General features: G+C 40.5%; 2 protein-coding genes across 2 annotated transcripts; one reads left to right on the top strand and one right to left on the bottom strand.

The window, feature by feature from the left end:
* Positions 1 to 3,391: 3,391 nt before the first annotated feature.
* Positions 3,392 to 5,855, bottom strand: rbis (ribosomal biogenesis factor). The gene is made up of 4 exons (XM_017406444.3): positions 5,759 to 5,855; positions 4,380 to 4,495; positions 4,155 to 4,271; positions 3,392 to 4,078 (listed from the first exon to the last, which is right to left on the bottom strand). Exons 2-4 carry the CDS (start codon positions 4,488 to 4,490, stop codon positions 4,010 to 4,012), a joined length of 297 nt encoding a protein of 98 aa, XP_017261933.1. The 5' UTR covers positions 4,491 to 4,495; positions 5,759 to 5,855; the 3' UTR covers positions 3,392 to 4,009.
* Positions 5,856 to 7,014: 1,159 nt separating this feature from the next.
* Positions 7,015 to 12,920, top strand: ca2 (carbonic anhydrase II). Its single transcript, XM_017406282.2, has 7 exons — positions 7,015 to 7,165; positions 7,395 to 7,592; positions 8,708 to 8,826; positions 9,456 to 9,548; positions 9,640 to 9,702; positions 9,799 to 9,954; positions 11,570 to 12,920. The coding sequence occupies exons 1-7, from the start codon at positions 7,132 to 7,134 to the stop codon at positions 11,687 to 11,689; spliced, it is 783 nt and encodes a 260-aa protein (XP_017261771.1). The 5' UTR covers positions 7,015 to 7,131; the 3' UTR covers positions 11,690 to 12,920.
* The last annotated feature ends 1,618 nt before the right edge of the window (positions 12,921 to 14,538 follow it).

Here is a 14,538-nt window from a genome sequence, read left to right as displayed (position 1 = left end):
TCTTTATAGAGTTTTTTTATTACAGTACTATGGTGTTGAAATGTCCAATACTCATTCTAAGTACTTTTATTTTTTGTGTGCCACATTTTAATTGTTTGTAAATGTTGTCTGTTCTATATAATTGAGAAAACTTAATAAATATAGCTTTTAAAACAAAGGAAAATACTAAGAAGCTACAATCACTGTAGTAACTTTAATGGTCAGGATACGTTTCAGCTGAAGTTTTACGCAGGCGCTTGATTAGCCCACTTCCTTTACGATCAACCACAGGTGTGACCACTTATGGTGACAAGAGAGCCTGCTGGACACGCTCCGAACTGCAAGACTGGGAGGAAAAGACAAGAAAGAGGACGATACCCTGGACTGCCTGAAACCCTGACAGGAGAGTGTTGCTGGGGAGATCGATGTCTGGGTTTTCCTCCTGGACCTGGTCTCTGCAACTTGTCCACGAAGAAACAGGAGAAAATGAATCTTCTGTAAGTCTGTCTGTAAAAAATTGGTGCGCTCGGGATAAGAGTTCAGCAGTTGAATCGAATGCACATTTTTACACCTTCAGTATGGCCGACTTCTGGTTTGATGACTAGAATTGGTAAAAACGTCGTAAAGTTTTCTTGCTAGTCCAAGCTGTCTGTTCTTCCCTCGTGAATTAACATGCATGAGATCCCAAAACTCTCTTCATGGGAGATTTACAACATCATTGTGCTTTTAGTGGAGGTGTTTCTTGATTTAATCTTACGTTTTGAAGCATAGACTCCCAGTCTTATGGCAAGAATCCACAGAAAGGGGAACAACCTGTGAATTAAACTGCAGGGATGCAAAATGAAATAGGTCAGCATGAATGAGAGTTTTAACTTCAGGAAACTTTGAGGACACAGTGAGGCTTTGTTTCACTATAGTGTAAGAGGCAAACTTTAATCATAATTTTAATCTTGGCTGTCTCACTTGTTGGCAACCTGCCTTTAAAGGCATTAAAGGCAGATTAGAAGGCACTAAGTAGACAGATTCTTTTAGAGGAGTAAATAAATATTAATGACTTCACTTTAGGTAAGATAATGAGGTTTTTACCGTTATCACAGTTACCTCGAAGCAATTTCTTTTAATTATGACTAAAGAATAAATTTAAATCTAATTTTGACCTTTTAAATGTCATAACTGTGCCTGTTTGTTTTTCAGACTGCTTTTATGCGGGGGGGGGGGAGCGTTTTTTGTTCAAACAGATCATCAGATGAATAAATTAAAACTTCTAAGCATTAAAGCGGACACGTATGGCATTGAAATTTAGGTTCAGGCTCAGAAAAAGCACAGAATGTGCCTCGTTCCTACCCAAAACAAACCCCACCGATTCATATTTCTTTCACATTGGAGAAGTGCAGATGCTGTAACCTTTTGCTGTTGGTCCCTTCAGAGTTAGACACAGCTGTGTGGGGGGACAGCCACGCTGCAAAAAGACCTTCAGCTCCTTATTGGAATTCCGTGAGTCCAACACTTGTTTCTGTCTAGATCCGTGTGTCCCCCAAAACACAAACACACTTACTTTTCCACTTGGCTTCATGCATATTGATAAGTCCAGCTGGAGCACCATCTTGTGGACATTTCCACCTTTATCAGTCCAAACTATTAATTTCATTTCTGTTCATTTCAGCATCTGATCAAATTAGCATTAATTAAACACCCCTGGAAAGGTTACAACATGCTACATAATTATAAAATATGACAACCCATCTTTTTTTTTTCCTTAAAGGTAAACCAAGCTTTGACATTTTCTTTAATGAGGCACGATGAGATCCTGAGCTGGCTTTCTATAAATCTGCTGGGTTTAAAGTTACGAAGTTGGATCAAAGGGAGAAGTTTTACAGCAGCAGAACATTCTTTAGTGTTTTTGTGCATGACTTGGAGCCATAACAGTGACTCACAACACTCTTTGGCATGACAAACACAGAGCCAACTACCCCCCGCCGCCTCATGTAGATTAAAAATCCAATCCGTGCGTGCGCTGGCATAAAACCCATTTCCCCCCGGGGTGCAAAGTGGTGTAACCCCACCGCTTGTGTTATGGTGCAGCCATCTGGATCACAGTGGGAAGCACCTGCTCACAGGCTGACACCTTAACACTGCATCTGCTCGGCTCTTCTCGTCAATCGTTTCCACCTTTTCCCTCTCCACCAGAGAAGACGGTGTTATTCAAAAGGCGCTGATCAGAGGAAAGGCGTCGGGGTTTTTTTTTATGATTTGCCTCCATCTTCCGAACACTTACCAGTGCGTGAAAACATCCTGACTCCTGCAGCTGCACAACCAAACTTACGGATGTATTTTACTTCTTACTCATGGATGAAGGACGAACAAACTACTCTGTGAAAGGGGTCAAACATGGGGACAAAATAATGCAGAATTAGCAGTTTTCACTATGGCATTGTGGGATCTTTCAGCCCATTGTTTACTCGTGTTAATGCAGTGTGCAGGCCACAATTTTCAGCCCAAAAAAGACCCCACTAAGCCACTACCCATACTTTAAACACTAAGAGATCATGCAAGATGATTGGTTAAACATATTTTATATATTCAAATGGTATCTTGGGGACCAGATAAAATGTTACCAAGGGCCGGATCTGGCCCACGAGCCTCGAGTTTGACACATGTGCATTGGATGAACAGAATGAATCCAAATGATTGATCATGTTACTGTATGCACTCCCCGTCCACCTCATTATAACTTAGAGCCATATTAGGGGTCAAAACATGTGATTTTTCAATGTTTCAGGTTAGTATTTTTGGTCTATGTGTATCATTTATGATTAAAAAAATACCCACTAGACAAAAGGTCTACCAATTAATTTGTAAGAAATGAGGCAAATCAGCCGAGTCAGGTTCTGTTGCCAACAATTATGAGTTGTTTACATTCAAACATTGATGAGTACAATCTGGACAGTCCTGGAGTGCAGCGGACATTGAGTCAGTAAAATATTCCCCGGATGTGAACAGAGTCAGCGGGAGGACGATGGAATCAGAGACGCCGGGTCAGAAGCAAAAAGGTAAAGTTCTTCTTCTTCTTCTGAAAAGAAACGGCGACTAAAAGCCATGAGCACGAGAGTCGACTGGAGGAGAGTCTGTTTAGGGGAGGAAGTGGAGCGGTGGAGTGCGTTAAAGCAAAACTCATATGCAAATGGGTTGTGCCGACACTACTGATTGTCAAATTTAGTTGTAAACAAATGGGAGGTTTGTTGTTTGTTTTCTTGTTTTTACAAAATCCCTGATGAGTTTGAATCATTTAATGTTGTAAAATTGTTAGAAGCATACAAATTCAAATCAAAACTATTGAAAAATTTGCATATTTTGACAGCTATTATGGCTTTAACGAGATAAAAATGTAAAAATGTTGATTACTACTCACAAGTAGGGGGACATTATTTTATTAGAGGCTTACACTTTGCCAAAAATGTGAACTATTTCCACCACAGCAAGTTAAAACCATCACTCAGACCTGTTTATGCTGTGTCATTCTCATCTGCTGACTTATTTATAGCAGCACAGCTCGGTATTGATTTGCTGACAGGTCTCCTTCATGCTTTTTTTTTTTCTTTTTCAAATTTATTGACCAGCTAACTCTGTCAGAGGTCACCATGGAGACAAGCAATCAGCAGGGAGCTCTCATGACCTCTGAAGTCAAAAGCTCCAGAAGAATTCAGCAGCAGAATACTGATGGCTCCCAAGTAGAGCCGAAATATTCAGGAAAATCTATACTTCATCTTCAGGTCCATTTGTGACAGAAATGACAGCATGAAGTTCTGCACATAAACAACAATCCGTTCCTGTATGAGTTTAGTTGCAATAACATTAAAAATGTGGCAAATTTTTTGCACACAGAAAAAAAAAAAAACATCCATCTTTAAACCGCTGTCTTTGCTTCGCTGTCAGATTTCAGACATCTTGAGTTTGAACATTGTGTCATTTCTGCAGCTGATTCTTTTTGGGAGTAAAATGAATCGGCCGTCCATGAGTCCTTTTTGGTCCGTCAAAGCTGAGACAACAGCTGAGCAGCATTGTCAACATTCACGGGTTCCTTCGGTGGCTCTTTAACAACCTAAAGAGGCCAAAACACATTTTATTTTCTGTATGACGTAAGATGTTTGAGTATTAGACAGTGCATCCTCCTCTACCTGTGTTTGTTTCTTTGACTGAAGAGAAACAGACTTGGACACGCTCTTCACATCCCTCTGGACTTCTACAAACATCTGGTTTAGGTTCTCCACCTTCTCCTTTTTCGCTGCATTAATCTGTCAAGACATAAACGATGCTGCAGTGAGTCCAAACTGAATTTTGTGACGGCATGAATAATGTATGTGCATATTTCAGGAGAAAAAAAAAAAAATCAAAGAGCTTACATTTTTTAGAGTTGTTGTGACAGGTTTGGTTTTGTTTTTATTCTTCAAATGCTTGTTTGCCACTTGAAAGACGTTCTTCTGCTTTTTGCCTTTCTGTTTGTTCTTTGCCATGTCACCTGAGGGAAGAGGAGAGGGGAAACGTTTAGGAAGCCTTTTCAGTGCCGTGGCCTGTGCCTCGCACCTTTGTTCTTGTATTTCCTGGTTCGTTTGCACGTTTGTCACACAGGATTAAACCTACAAACAGACTGTTCTCAGTTCTCAACCATTTTCTGAAGCCACCCGCTTATTCCTACCTCTGTTTCTGCCTAAAGCACTATTTAGGAATCAGATTAATCTGCTTGCAGCTGATCTTGCTTCATTTTCTCTCACTATAAATACAAACAAAGCAAATATATCCTGAATAAGACACTGTAAAACTGAACATGGATCTTTTTAATTGATTAGATCACAACAATAACTGGAGTACTTCTAGGATAAACCATCCTCCAGATCAAAAAAATCATCTTTTTTTTACCTTTTCTGGAATCAATGGATGCCACATGATTCTGACTAAAAAGACAATACTAATATGAAGCAGCATTAAGACAGAAGAATAAACAGAATGTGGAGCAACATGTGCTGCCTTCAGGATCACATCATTCCCATGAATGTTCAAGTATTTCTCCACAAAACAACATAACACCACAGTCTGCAGAGGTTTGCAAATAGAGCTGCGTGATATTAAAACATGCAACTGCAAAATTCTTGTTAAATATAGAAAAGATGATAATGTTTTGAATAAACCCACAGCTTCAGTCATCAATGCTCACAACAATCTCCGTGTCCTGGCTGTGGGCACTTAGAGGAGTGGGGTGCCATCTGATTGCCAAATAAACAACTGTTTCATGCAGTTCATATTTGCAATTATTGGAACCCTTTGCAAAGTTCCTAGTTTTAAAACAAAAAAAATGTGACAACCTCCATTGTTTTTCCACATCAAGACACGTTTGCAGGATGAATTAGAGAAGACAACGACAAACATAAAGGAAACCCATCTTTATTGTTTGGTATCTTGAATGTTTACACTGCTACAAAGTCGTACAAAATGAAGAAATCGATGCTTATAAGACCAAACATAAACTATATCTGAACTCGAAATTTTCTACAGTCACAAACGAGTCGGAGAAAATACGGTATAAGTCACTGCATTTTAGTTTTGTTTTACTTCACCTGATTAGCCAGGGTTGTAAAGAGTTATGCATTTGTCTTTAACTGAAGGAGACAGAAAAACTCCAATAATTCATGAATGTATTATAGAAAATGTGACAATTAAGTCGAAAGAAAAATTACACGACGCTCAAAAACAGAAAAGTCACGTTTTAAAGTAAAAGTACACAGACCTTTCAGATGAGAAACGACGTTTATGTCCGTATGTGCCGCAAACGTGCCCTAACGCGTGACGTCGCGTTGAATAGACGTCATGTCCGGTGTTGTTAGACAGCGCCGCTGCGGTCGCCATCTTGCTCAGGTCTCTTTTCTTGCCAGACCCTGTAGTGTATTTTGTTGACTAGTAATTGTCGAATATATCTACTGCGTTCAGGTGGTTTTCAACTCAACATATTTCTAAAAGTAAAACACAAGCTTACAAAATTGAATACATCCCTGTTTAAAAATAAAACACAGTTTTTTGAGTTTTTATATCTGTTAGGGAAAGAAATAGGCTGACTGGGGGTAACGCAGAGCAAATATTTGTTATTCAGTTCTTAATTACTAATTAAAATTAATTAAGATTGTATTAAAACTAATTAGAGTTGTGTTGCTCAGTTGCCCTTCGCTTTGAGGACACGATAATGTGACCTTTGCCCACGAGGCTTGCAGTTTCATTCAACAACAGCAGATGGCGCGATTGCACCATGACATCTGTTTCCTCTGCGGGCAGCAGGCTCTTCGTACGGGAAAAAAACGAAGCAAACCCTATTATTATGTCATGCTGCAATGAGCTGCAGTGACCGCTGGGTCACATATGCCCTGCAAGGTCTCTGAAGGTTTCTGCAGAGGCAGAAGTTTGCCTCAGTAATCAATAAAAGAACGCATAACCCATATTTAAAGGACAACTGCAAATATTTCTTCCTTTACGATTTTTGATTTGGCATTTTTTGTTCTTGTTGTGATATGTGACTTGAGGAAAATATAAGAACCTAATAATAATAATAATAATATGCATTAGACAAAGTGGGCTTTGGTTATTTGTCTTGTTGACATAATCCAGCAGGACGTCTCTCCTGTTTGAAAGCTGCTCCAGAAAGACGCATCACCTGCTCTGGGCTGCATCCTTTTCGTTTCATTTTCATGCAACATCATTTTCATCTTAGTTCCCTTTTTTTCTTTTGGGGGAGGAGAGGGGGGGCGTATAATCATTAGGGCTAACTGAAATCTGGCCACCTCGCACCGCAGCTACTTTTGCGTCACGTTGTTACGTAATAACCGAGCAAAATCCGTTAGGCGAGAGCTGGACGTGCGTGCTTCTGCGTCGCGTCTCGCGTCCCGTCGATCTGGGGGGGTTGTCGGGAGCCGGTCCTTGGCCCACTCTCTGCGAAACTCCTCCCGGTCACTGTAGGCGGACATCATGTGGCCGACACCAGCCTGACGCACACAGGGGACCGTATATAAGCGCCGCAGCTGTCAGGTGGAGGACACTGGCTGTTCCGCGCTTTAGGAGATTACAGCTCTGCATAGATCCCCCTCCACCTCCTTTAAAAAAAAAAAAAAAGACATGTCTTGCTGTTGGGGATACGCAGCTCATAACGGTGAGGCGCTCTCTGACACATGAGGTGACATTGCAGCACACAGGCAGAGCGCTGAATAGTGTCATACAAACACGGACCACTGCAGAGATTTGATGCGCATTATTTATTTATTTTTTTTTTTTTTTTGGGGGGGGGATTCTTACGCATCCCGGGATACATGCGCCTTTATTTGCAACCAGACACGCATAAAACCCTCCTCCGCTGCTCTTCATGATTGTGTGCTTTGCAGGTCCGGACAAGTGGGCTGAGAGCTACCCGGTTGCAAACGGACGCCGTCAGTCTCCCATTGACATCGTGCCATCCGACGCATCCTACGACTCGGGGCTGAAGCCGCTCAGCCTGCGGTACGACCCCTCCACCTGCCTGGACATCCTCAACAACGGGCACTCCTTCCAAGTGACCTTCGTAGACGACACCGACAGCTCAAGTGAGTGTCTGCATGAATGCTGCATGACGCGATCAGCGATCAAATGGTCCCATTTAAGACAACTAATTTCAGCAGCTTAAAGATGTCAGTGTCCTGCTTATATTAATGGAGATGCTTGGTTCATTCATTCGAGTCGTTTTTGTTAGGCAGGTCTTTTTTTAATGCATTTCTAATGTTGGAAACAGGCATACTGAGGGGTGTTTATTCATCAGACAGCAGGGATCCCATTGAAAGACAGAGGAGCACAAAGCAGGCAAATTGTAATTGAATTGGTAATGTAACCCCTGGTGACCGTTTCCCACAACAACTCTTTCATGCTGGCAGAGAGGTCAGAAGCCCAAAAAAGCCCACAGATCAAAAAAAAAAGTTTGCTTGGAATGACTTTTTGTTGTTCTCATGACTTAAAATGGGGGTTTTGCTTCTTTAATCCGTTTCTCCAGTTCCTATTAATCTCCAAGTTGTATTCTTATCCAGTTTTGATTGTGGTTACGTAACTAAGAAAAATAAAGGGATTGCATTTAGTGGCAAAGAAACGGAGTGACTAAATGCATATCATATGCTCTTTCTAAATAAAGAAGCTGTCTGCAAAGCATGATTATGCATCATGTCTGCTCAGTGGTAAAGATGAATGTCGGTTTTTATTCTCTTTTTTGTTGTTATTTTAATTTTGGTGTAAAAAAAAAAAAGTTCTTTAAGGTCCATATGACTTTACATAATCTCTTTTTATATCACTGGAAGCTGCTACTGATAAATAACCAGTGTGTTTCTTGTCCTGTGTGCTTCCTTATGTGATAAATAGAACCTAAATAGAGCAAAACTATTAATTACCTGTTATTGTTCTACCACTGTGTAAACTATGACTACATAGAGATCAAGCAAGATTTAAAGGAAGGAAAACGTCACTCAGGCTTTTATTTTGGACCAGGTCTAACACAACAGGAACTAAGATAAAATCATCAAGGAAGTGTGCGTCCTACTTGTGTCCCTCTTGGTTTTCTTTGCTCAAAATGACATTTTCTCTGCAGCATTTGTGAGCAGTAATTAAAGCCTCGCCGAGCTGATTCAGTGCTGAGCGTAGGCTGAGCTGACTGGAGATGCTTCTGTTTGTTTTCCAGCTCTAAGAGATGGACCGGTCTCAGGGATCTACAGGCTGAAGCAGTTTCATTTTCACTGGGGGTCTACTGATAAAACGGGCTCTGAGCATACTGTGGATGGGACCAGTTACCCCGCTGAGGTAAGTATTACTACCATGATACTCTGACTGTTAGTTCTGAATTCACCGATAAAACATGGAAATAAAGTCTTTCGGCTATCAATATTTGACCATAAGTGTTAAAAAGGTTATGAGTGGTAGATATTATCTTCTCCCTACTACAACCAGTCTCCCCAGATGGTTTTATGCCCTGACACCTAACTTTTGGTCCAGGTGTTTTCAGTAAAAACAGATTTTTAAATTTTTTTTCCAATCAAGATTTACAGCCTCACCCCCACCATAAATCAGTTGTTCTTGGCTGCTTCTGTTATCATTATACAGGCGTGAAACTGTTTTAGGAACAAAATGTAGCGACTCTTCTGTGGTACTAGTTGGACTTTTTGTCTCTAAACTAACAAAAAGTCAAACTTGACAGGAAGACAGCATTCTTGTTGATCTTTTCTTGACTTTGGTTACAAACATTTGGACGAATGCAACTTGAAGCATAATTCCCAGAGCCTTTTGCTGTTTATTGACACCATTTCTGGATAACCACTGTATATCACACTCCATATTATCAATAAACGAACTGAAACTAGACGAATTCCGTATTTCTAAAAGGAGGATCATATAAATTGTGTTTTTGTCTTTATGTCATGTTTTTCCCTTAGCTCCACCTGGTGCACTGGAACACCAAATATGGAAGCTTCGCTGAAGCTGCTGATAAACCCGATGGCCTTGCTGTTGTAGGCGTCTTCTTGACTGTAAGCAGTCGTCATTGGAGCCTTTATTCTGTGTGGCATCAAAGCATTAAAAAAAAATTACCATCAGTAATAATCTTTTGTTGTCTTTCAGATTGGTGCTGACAATGCTAGTCTCCAGAAACTTACTGATTCATTTGGTGCAATAAAGACCAAAGTATGTACCCATGTCAACAATATCCTACTACATGTATAATATAAATAATCACGTATTTAAACCACCTATTTTCCACTTTGTGTTTTTTTTTTTCAGGGCAAGCAGACTTCTTTTGCCAACTTCGACCCTGCTACATTGCTGCCTGATTGCCTTAAGTACTGGACGTACGATGGCTCTCTCACCACACCCCCTCTGCTGGAGAGCGTCACCTGGATAGTCTGCAAAGAGCCAATCAGCGTCAGCTCCGCGCAGGTATTCCCCACTTTCAGGGTCAATTCTTTACCGCAAAGATTGGCTGCATTCCCAGAGAAAATTGCCCAATTGTTGGCGTTAACGTTGCTGCTGAAGCAAGCAAAAGGGACCTCCTGTAACGGGAGGAAACGCAGCACAGGTTCCCCATTTTACTTTCAAAGAGTCAGCCCGTGAAAGACGTTAAACAAGCGCTCGCATGGATGCTGCTGGCTTACGGCAGTCTTCCAGCGCGTATGTGGAGAGTCAGCAGGAAATATCCAGCACACACATCCATCAAAGACAAAGCGATGAGACTTGGCAGCAGTGGGTGTGTGATTCTGCAGCTTTCAAAGTAAACACAGAATGCATCATACCTGCATCTGCCATCATGCCCAGAACAAAATGCTGTAATTAAAACAAACATTTACCAGATAGCAGGAATTAAACCTAAGTAGAAACCAGTAGGCAGGCTTGTCCTGGTGGCTAACGTCTTTTAGCCGTGTGGAAATGAACACACTGCACACTCAAATCTTAATTTTATGGTTGTGACTGAGTATCTGAAAAGTAAACATGCAGGAGGTGCAGATGCAACCTTTAGACTTGTTGCTATATCAGACTGGGCTAGCAGTTACAGACAAAGTGGTGATTTCCTAATTATCTTTTAGCAGTTTATTGCAAGAAACCCCACTCATTGGTTGAATTCTTCTGTTCTGCTGTGAAAATGAACTACACACACTGTACAATATGCACATGTGGCTGAAGCTTTGTAAAGATCATGTAGGCCATTAAATCATTAGTCAGGGTTAATGGTAAATCCCTTAAATAGGTCATCTGACACATCCTGTGATTTGCTCTCCGTGCTATGCCTAACTAAAATGAATAATTTAAACTTGTACAGTATTGCTATGATTGACGTGATTTAAAAAATGAGAATATGAAGCTAATAATGAGCTTCATGTCAGTTTGTTAGCGTAGGTTAGTGTGAATGAAAAAAAAAGCAACAACACAAGGAAACAGGTACTTTCCCTCCAACCAGTGGTAACGAAAACGAACCCACCTAAACACCTAGAACTAAAACTTGGATCCACCGTTTCTTTCCCTGATGTGTCAGCCAGTTATTGCTTTTTTTTATTTAGTTTTTTGTTTGCTCGTTTATTTTGTTTGATTATGAGAAAATCGAGTCAGAAGAAGACACGCTCCAACATCTGAAAAGCTACGAGGCTAGTGACTAAAACCGTCTTAAGGTGGTTTCTCCCTGGGCTCACTGAATTCTGACCAGGTGACCAGTGAGCCATGTGGACAGTGTTGAAAATCACAAACAGTTTTTTTGTGCACGGCCTGCAAAACCTCATTCTTTGCTGTGTGGATTACTTTATTGTCCACCTCGGCCTGCTTTGTACCCACCTTGTCAGCCGCCCCCGATGTATCTGATTTAATTTACAGGAGCACACTTTTGAAATGAAGATATTCTGATTTATACCAGTTTTTCAATACTTATTATTTATCACCAGCCAACTAGTCCCAGCCCTGTGAGATACTGCCTCTGAATGAAAGTCAGTAGGAGTGCATTTGTGTTTTGTGGACGATAATCACAGGAGCTCTGCACTGACTACCATTCTCCTCTCTCCTTTCACAGATGGCCAAATTCCGCGCCCTCCTCTTCTCGGCCGAAGGCGAGGCCGAGCGCTGCATGGTGGACAACTACCGCCCTCCCCAGCCGCTCAAGGGCCGCCGCGTCCGCGCTTCCTTCCAGTAGTGACCCATCCCCCTCGTTTGACCTTTCTAGACCAGTTGCCCTCTCCTTCCCTTCCCTCCCCTTCCCTCAGAATAACCTCTTTTGCGGCAAAGCACTCGTTTCCGTCCACTTTTGCAATACATTAAATTCACGTCTAATTTAGCAGGATTTACATGTCTTGTGTGACCTAAGCAAGCAGTTTAAAGATCATAAATTAGTTTGAAAGACATACTTCATGGAGACTGCACTCCTACCAGTTAGATGGCAGCTAATGGTGCTCTGGAGGAGCCGGAAGCACAAGCGGTATAGTTGCAGTGCACTGGGGAGGATTAAACTATGTTACCATCTGTGAAAGGGGGGTGAGATGCCAACAGTGGACAAACATGGACACACAGGACACTCCTGCTGCCAGCCTGTCTGTAATCTCTGACCGACTGCCAGCCTCTGCACCACAGCAGCTTAATGAAATGCTGCAGCCGCCTCCATCGCAAGTGATTGACTCTGAAAATCCCCCTCCAACACACACACACACACACACACACACAATACACAAACAACAGCCTCATGCAGAGGTGGCCGCCTCAGGCGCTGACCTGCTTATTGATCCAAATTGTACAACATATACGGCAGTAAAAGGGCATCAGGACAGAACCCATCATTATAGTGACTTACATCTCCACTCTTTGCAGTCTAATCTTCTTTGTTATTATTATTATTATTATTATTATGGATTGTCTTTAAAACCTGACTAAGTCTTAAGTGATTCCTAAATGATGCAAAAGCTCCCATTCCTGTTGTAGTCCTGTAGCAGTAGAGCACGGTTTTTAAAATAAAATGAACTATGTACTATGTAAAAACATGTGTTTGAGTGCTAAAGCTTAAAATGCACAACTGTCCTAGGGGCGCTGCCATAGTAACTAAGGCACAGAGCCATAATATATATACATATATATATATATATATATATACTTTTTCAAAGGCCAAGCAAAAAACAAACCTGCTGGGTTCTAGTGTCAACCTGGCGTCTTCTACAGGACAGTGATTAACAGGAGGCTCTCAGGACATCTGGGTGTAGCAGTTCTGACAAGAGATGTTTCTCCAGAAAGATTGTAATATTGAAAATAAACACAAACATATAATGTATTTTTTTTAAAATGCCTTTTGTAAATCAGTACTGGGGCTGTAGGAGTGTGTTGTGAATCTGTTTTGCATGTGGACATTTGCTAGTGGAATAAACATATTTTATCATGAACTTGTGCCCTCTCATTCGTGCGTTCACTCTTGTTTTGCTCCTTGTTCAAGAGTTTGCTTCATATATGTAATGAGTGTGATGAATCTCTCCAAGTTCTAGCTTACATATTATTCAAATCTTTTAGACTGAAGTCTTTTTGTAGACTCCGCACTCAGCCTGAATATTCAACCTGAAACACAAAAACGAAATGGAGGTTAGTTTAATATGCAAGTTATAGTTCCTCTATTTTGTTTTGCCACTTTTAGTGAGATGATTTGACAAAATAACCACGTTTAACATTCAAAACCTTTCTGAACATCTGTATGCATTTAAAATTTTGATGGATTGTAGCCGATGCGTGCGTTGATCCTCCAATGGTTGGGTTTATGATGTTTTCATCTGCAATGGAAAGATTATTTTTAAACTTCCTGTGTATATTTGCACATATTTGAGAGCCCAAATAGTGTTGTCTGATGCCAGTCAAGCTGTGCTGATATAAATATTTTGGTTTTGATGTGAATGAACACAAAAATGTACTCGTGAAGCTCACTGTTTGCTGGTTTGGCCTAAAATATTGAGGCAGGAAACAATTCAAATTCATCACAATTTTAAATGATCCATTTTCTAGCAGCTTTTTATTTTCACTAGTTAATGTGTTATTAACACATTCTGGATTTGTCCCATGAAAATACAGAAAATGATTCAAATAAAAGAAGCATTTTTTTTTCCTTTTCTCTTTGGGGTAGTATGGTTTAGATTTTGGAAATGGAATTCTGTGGAAAGGTCATAAATGACTGATACCTTTTGAATAGAGATTTAAAATATTTCAGCTCTAAGTTAAGATGGCAACAACCCACTTTGGTGTTGGCATAACTTGGAGTTGCCATTAGCTCGTTAATGTCATTCAAAGAGCTATCCACGGCAGGTAAGATATTATTTGTTCACAACTTACACAAAATAACATTTTCCTCAAATTAAAGTTATTACTGTGTATCATGATTAAAAGTATATTATTGTTTTAGTAAATCAGTAAATGTCCATTGGAGAAGAGTGAGAAGAGCACAGAAAGACATAAAAAAGTGTAGCACACATTGAAGTTCATAAACTGAAATTTTAAAAAGGAAACAGATTTGAATTTAGGCATAACTTTAATAAAAATTTTAAAAAAACTACCCTTTACTTTTTAACACTTCATGTCATGTGCTACAACCAGGATCCAGTTGCAATTTTTAGAAATGCTTGGGAAATATTAGCAAACAGGTGGAAAAATCCTACATCTTTGGGACCGAAAGTTGTTTTCTCGTTGTTCCCGATTAACTGGAGCTGCTTCATGATGCTATGATATGATTCCAGTTTAAACGCTTTCTTGTGATCTAACTTCCTCAAGTGAACGTCCAGAGCTGTTGAAGTGGAAACGTCCGCTAACATAGATCAGATGGTGGTTTACTGATGATAGTCTTTCATGTCTGCTGGGGCTGCTGTTAACTTGTAACTCCTCTGCGTACTCAACATTTTAATCAGCAGCGGTATTTCACACGCCGTAGAAATTTGAGCAATACATGACTTCTCACCTCACTTGCAAACACTCAACAGTAAGATGAGCTCAGGAAAGCTTATTTCCCCATCTACAGGAAAAGTT

The sequence above is a fragment of the Kryptolebias marmoratus genome, linkage group LG21, assembly GCF_001649575.2.
Source record: "Kryptolebias marmoratus isolate JLee-2015 linkage group LG21, ASM164957v2, whole genome shotgun sequence".
Taxonomy (NCBI): Eukaryota; Metazoa; Chordata; class Actinopteri; order Cyprinodontiformes; family Rivulidae; genus Kryptolebias; species Kryptolebias marmoratus.
The sequence above is the reverse complement of the archived record's forward strand: the minus strand, read 5'-3'. Positions and strand labels throughout refer to the sequence as shown.